General features: G+C 33.7%; 1 protein-coding gene across 3 annotated transcripts in view; it reads left to right on the forward strand.

The window, feature by feature from the left end:
- Positions 1-5,801, forward strand: part of PEX1 (peroxisomal biogenesis factor 1) — a 49,807-nt gene extending 44,006 nt beyond the window's left edge. For 2 of the 3 annotated variants that reach the window (XM_079152078.1, XM_079152077.1), the window contains 4 exons: positions 818-1,048; positions 2,626-2,823; positions 3,108-3,238; positions 5,452-5,801. In XM_079152078.1, coding sequence (XP_079008204.1) covers positions 818-1,048; positions 2,626-2,823; positions 3,108-3,238; positions 5,452-5,536 — 645 coding nt within the window. In that variant the 3' untranslated portion in view covers positions 5,537-5,801. Of the gene's footprint in view, positions 1-817; positions 1,049-2,625; positions 2,824-3,107; positions 3,239-5,451 lie in introns of those variants that run through there. The other variant, XM_079152079.1, reaches the window with a different exon arrangement.
- Positions 5,802-6,041: the final 240 nt, after the last annotated feature.

Raw genomic sequence — 6,041 nt, forward strand, 5'->3', positions numbered from 1 at the left:
AACAAAAATGATTCAGGTTTTTAGTTTGTTTTTTACTTTAATTTTTTAAAAAACAATCATTTAAAGTTGTTATTTTAGTTCGAAGCTAATTGTGGCAGTCCAGCCAATAGGAGCTTCTTTGGATGACATTTGTGTCCTTATGATATGTCCTCATCATTCTTTGATCAAGTCCTTACTTTCAGACACAAGATATTCTTTGTTTATCTTATACTTTCTGTATCCCAGTCCTAGAAACAGCCTTTACTCTAAGAGTAGTATTTTGATCTCAATTATTGCAGTAGATAATTTGCTACATCATGGACTTCATATATTTTCTAGGAAGAATTTTTGTGTATATTCCTTCCCTCCCTGCCCCCATTTTGTTGGAGTTTTTTCAGGCCTTAAAGTTCCTAAATCAAGTTTTGCTGTTTATTTTGACAAGCTTTTGAAGTTTTATTGTGTTTTTTATCCTCTCTCACTAACAACAGCCAAAAAAAAGGTGTGCATTTGGAAAGCACTCTGTAACATGGTTTTTTTCATCATTTTGGAGTAGAAAAATATGAATGGAAAGGCAGAGGCATAAAAATAAAGCCCAGAGGTCTGACTCCTAGTTTTGTTATATACTTCTTTTGCAGGGATGGTTAGCAAGTTACCCATACATTCTATCTTGTCTTTCCTTATTTTAATATTTAAAATTTTACTTTGTGCTTCACAACCCTTAGAGAACTGAGCTGGATGAAAAATGCCTGAAGTCTCCTTGGATTGCAGTTCATGTTATTTGTTTCTGAGTTATGGTTTATTTGAATCTTACAACTGGTTCTCCTTTTGTGTATTTTAGGATGGAAGTTCTAGCTCTGATAGTGACTTAAGTCTGTCTTCAATGGTCTTTCTTAACCACAGTAGTGGCTCTGATGACTCCGCTGGAGATGGAGAATGTGGCTTAGATCAGTCCCTTGTTTCTCTAGAAATGTCTGAGATCCTTCCAGATGAATCGAAATTCAACGTGTACCGGCTCTATTTTGGAAGCTCTTATGAATCGGAACTTGGCAGTGGAGCCTCCTCTGAGTTGGTATGCTGTGCAGCTGTCCTTACACAGTTCTAAGATGTGAAGTTGTATATTGGTGTAAAGTTGAGTGATTTATCTCCTAACCAGCCCCATATATTCTTTCTGGTTGATGAGTTCTTCAGTTAAAAAGTCTTATTTTTCTTAATTAAACTAGTTGGCAATTTTCATTTCTTGTTAAGAACTTTAAAACAGGCCTAAAAGCAAGGGGAACAAAAGAAGTGAGTGGTTGTGATTATCTTTTCATTTCTTTCAGCCATATCACTCTTTCCTACTGGTTTTATAACCTTTCTACTTAGTTAAATCATGTTATAGTAAACCTAAATTTTATTGTCATAGAACAGTTGAGGATAATGAAAAATTTGATGCAATAGTGTCAAATTCTTGACAACAATAGATTTGCTTTCATGGAAAATATAAACAATAAAATAATAATCTATCAAAACAGTAGAATGAAACAGTATTACCCTATTATATATATGTATGATTACATGAATGGTATGGTGTGAATCTACATTGTGTACAACCATAGAAATGAAAAGTTGCACCCCATTTGCGTACAATGAATCAAAATGTGCCTGTAAAAATAAAAAATATTTTAATGAAAAAAGGATGATGTTGAATAAAAGTAGTGAAAGAGGGAAAAAATAATCTATCAACAAGCAAATATTTAAATTAAATGTGGACAATATCATTGTTTTTCTACTTAATTAAAATGGGGCTCAATGTATATCCCCCCAAAATTAATAGTGATTCACTGATACCATTTTTGCTACACAACCTTTTTACATGTATTTAGTTATATTTTTTGTACAGTTTTTTTATTAGTTCAAATTTCTAAAAAAAAGTTACCTATTTTTATTTCCAAGAATAGTAAGGTATTGTTTTAATTCTAGTCTTTAATTCTGTATTTTCTTAACTTCTGTCTAGAAATGTCCCAGAACCTTTGTATAATTCTGTTTGCCAAAGTAAGAGAAAGCCTCATTTGAAATCTGTCTTTGGTCATTAGTGGTGGATTTAAATAACAAAGCATTAAAAAAAAACTAAACCCTTGGGCTGGGGTCATAGCTCAGTGGTAGAGCACTTGCCTAGCATGTGTGAGACACTGGGTTTAATCCTCAGTACCACATAAAAATAAATAAAATAAAGGTGTTGTTTCCATTTAAAACAAAAACAAAACCCCTATGTTATGGCAGTTTTCAGTCTGTGGTGTATAACATAGATATTAGAATACCAATATCTTTTATACTTGCTTAATTTCAGTGAATTATAAGGTAAACTTATATGCATATAATCCCTGCAACTCAGGAGACTAAGGCAGGAGGATCACAAGTTTGAAGCTAGCTTTAGCAACTTGGGGAGACCCTCAGCAACTGAGTAACACCTTGTCTCAAATTGAAAAATAAAAAGGACTGGGGATACAGCTCAGTGGTAGAGTGCCCTTGGGTTTAATCCTAGTATCAAAATAAAAACAAGGTAAACTTATCTCTGTTAAAGTTTATTGCTTAAAATTTTTAATTTTTTCTTTGATAAACACAGTTGTTTTCCCACCCTCTCCTTTCATTACTCTTCCTAACATACAGAGCTCACAGTGTCTCTCTGCACCAAGCTCCATAACTCAGGATTTGCCTGGACTTCCTGGGAAAGATCAGTTGTTTTCACAACCTCCAGTGATCAGAACAGCTTCACAAGAAGGTTACCCTGAACTCACGCAAGAACAAAGAGATCAGTTGAGGGCAGATATCAGTGTCATCAAAGGCAGATACCGGAGCCAAAGTGGAGTATGGCTTTTTTTCCCTCCTCATTAAAACTTGTTAAATTTTTAAAAATTATTTTTCTTTTCCAATATACATTTCTTTGTCTTATAAATGAGCTATATTTATAAACAAGGTACTGAAACACATTGACTGTTAAATGGTTATGCTCTTCCTTACTTTCAAATAATTTTTAGTTAGGGAAGAGAAGTTTGGTCTCCTGAAAAATTCGACAAAAAGAAATGACAGAACTGTTACTTTTTTCATTATATCCCTAAGTTAACTCTTTGTTAATTTGTTCTTTATTGAAGGAGGATGAATCTCTTAACCAGCCAGGACCAATCAAAACCAGTCTGGCTATTAGTCAGTCGCATTTAATGACTGCACTTGGTCACACAAGACCATCCATTAGTGAAGATGACTGGAAGAATTTTGCTGAGCTGTAAGTAACAGATTCTGGTTTGGAAGTATAGATATTATTATATGTGACATCATTATTCAATTAAACTTTTACTTAAAGTTCTTGTTTAAAAACAAAAATAATATTTTTGAATGTTTAAAGGCTAATTCAGCCTTTAATCCCTGCTACTCAGAAGGCTGAAGCAAGAGGAGATTGCAAGTTTGAGACCAGCCTGGGCAACTTATCAAAACCCTGTCTTAAAAATAAAAAAGGGGGGGCTGGGGAGATAGCTCAGCTGGTAGAGTGCTTGCCTCGTAAGCACAAGGCCCTGAGTTCAATCCCCAGTACCTCAAAAATAAATAAATAAATAAAAATTAAAATTAAAAAAAAATTTAAAAGGCTGGAGATATAGCTCAGTGGTAAAGTACTTGCCTAGCCTTCCTGAGTCCCTGGTTTGATGCCCAGCACTGAAGAAGAAGGAGGAGGAGGAGGAGGAGGAGGAGGAGGAGGAGGGAAAAGGAGGTGGGGGGTGTTATTTATAATAAACCCTTTCAATTTTAGAAAGTTTGAAGAAATGAGAAAAATTAAAAGCTCTAAATGATTCTAATTATATAGTTTGGAAGATTTATCTATTTTGGAAGATAGGTATGAAAAAAATATACCTATCCTACTTTCAAAACAATTTTTATATTTTTTTAATCTCAAAAGCATTTGCCAGGCACAGTGGCACACAACTGTAAACCCACACACTCAGGAGGCTAAGGCAAGAGGATTGCAAGTTTGAAACCAGCCTCAGCAGCTTAGGCTCTAAGCATCTTAGCAAGACCCTGTCTCAAAATAAAAAATAAAAAGGGCTGGGGATGTAGCTCCATGGTTAAGTGACCCTGGGTTCACTCTCTAGTACCAAAAAACCCTAAACAAACATTATATTCACATTTGTTCATTTGTTGATCATGTTTAGTACATGAGATTTATAGGCATCTTTTGATTGATTCTTTGACCACTTATGAGGCTGAGACTGGGAATCATTCTACGCCAATGATTCAACATAATTTGGTTCAGAAATATTTATTTCTGGCCTCTCAAGAAAAAATACTTCAACTCTTAATTTTGCAGTGCTTTGAGTAGGTATATGTGTACATATACATCAGTAACGTACTTATTGTAGAAAAACATAAAATCAGAGATGGAACAGAAGTTTCCCTTAATCCCATACCTCGTGTGCTTATGTATTTTTTCTTAACACGAGAACACTTCACACATATTGCTGTGTAACGGTCGGTTCCCCTTTTAGCCATCCACACATCTTGAATAGTCTTTTACATTTTAAGGAGGTTACTACTTTGTTGTTTTTAAATGTCATTTTATAGTATAGCTATGTCATGATATCCAATTTTTTGGACATTTAAATTACTTTCAAATTGTGCCATTATAAGCAGTGTGGTAATTAATGAATATTCTTTAAACTGATTAAATGTTTGCACATACCCTTAATTATTTCACTGGGATAGAGGTTGAATTGTTGCATCACAAGGTGCTCACATTTTTTAAGGCTTTCAAAATATATTGCCAAATTGCCTTCTAGAATTACTGTTACAATGTGTATTTCAACAGCAGAAAGTAAGTGTGCCAGCTTATTAACCCAGAGTGTTGCAGTGTTTTTCTAACCTTATCCAATATCATTGCAAAAAATATATATCTTGCTTAATAATTTACATTTCTTTGATCAAAACTATAAAAGTTACAATTTTTTATATTATTCCTTGCTATTTGATTTTTTGTTTGTTTTGAGGCAGGGTCTCACTAAATTGCCCACACTCACCTCAAACTTGGAATCCTCCTGCTTCAGCCTCTGGATTACAGGTGTGTGCCACTGTACCTGGCACCATTTGTATTTTACCTTTTCTAACTTGAATCTTCATTCCCTTTGTTCTTTTTTTTTTTTTTTTTTTTTTTTCTATTAGAGTGCAGCTTTGGAAATTTATTTGTAAGAATTCTAATTTTTTTCTAGTTCATTATTTCTCTTGCACAGAATACAATTCTATACCTTACAGTGGCGTGCACCTATAGTCCCTGCTATTTGGGAGTCTGAGGCAGAGGGATCACCTGAGCCTACATGTATGAGGCCAGCCTGGCAACATAGCAAGACCTCTTCTCAAAGAATACACACACACTTCTGTTTACAAACAGTTCATTATCTTTTTTTGTAGTTATATTGTTTACATTTACTAAATATTATTTCTTACTTTTTTAAGGTATGAAAGCTTTCAAAATCCAAAGAAGAGAAAAAGTCAAAGTGGAACAGTGTTTCGACCAGGACAGAAAGTAACTTTAGCATAAATTATACTTCTGATTTGTGTGTGTGTGGGTGTGTCTGTCTGTGTGCGTGTATGTGGCTTGTCCATACTTTGTAACAGTAAAAAATTGTGTCTGTAAATTTCTTTTTAATTTCACAAATTTGGTTAATCTGTAAAATCACAGATTGGTAAATGCTGTGATTATGTAATAATCAGGATTACTTGAGATTAACACTGTACAATAAATTGAGATATTTGTAAGATCTGTATTTTATTTCCTATTATTAAATCTTTAATGAAATAAGATTGGACAGGTGTTACTAATTTATTTCTTCTTTGAAGATAGGATAATAGAGATGGTAATTAAATTTCCTGGAACTTACAGTTGCACATTCAGCATCTTTCTAACATTTGACATGTTTTATGCTGAGCAACTTTTTGACTATTTTGGAGAAAAAATAATATGTGCTTATTTCAGAAAGTATGGAATTTATACACAGTTCAAATAAATTTAATTAGCCCTTCAGCCAGAAATAATTTCACATCTC

This window comes from Sciurus vulgaris, assembly GCF_902686455.1.
Source record: "Sciurus vulgaris genome assembly, chromosome: 8".
Lineage (NCBI taxonomy): Eukaryota > Metazoa > Chordata > Mammalia > Rodentia > Sciuridae > Sciurus > Sciurus vulgaris.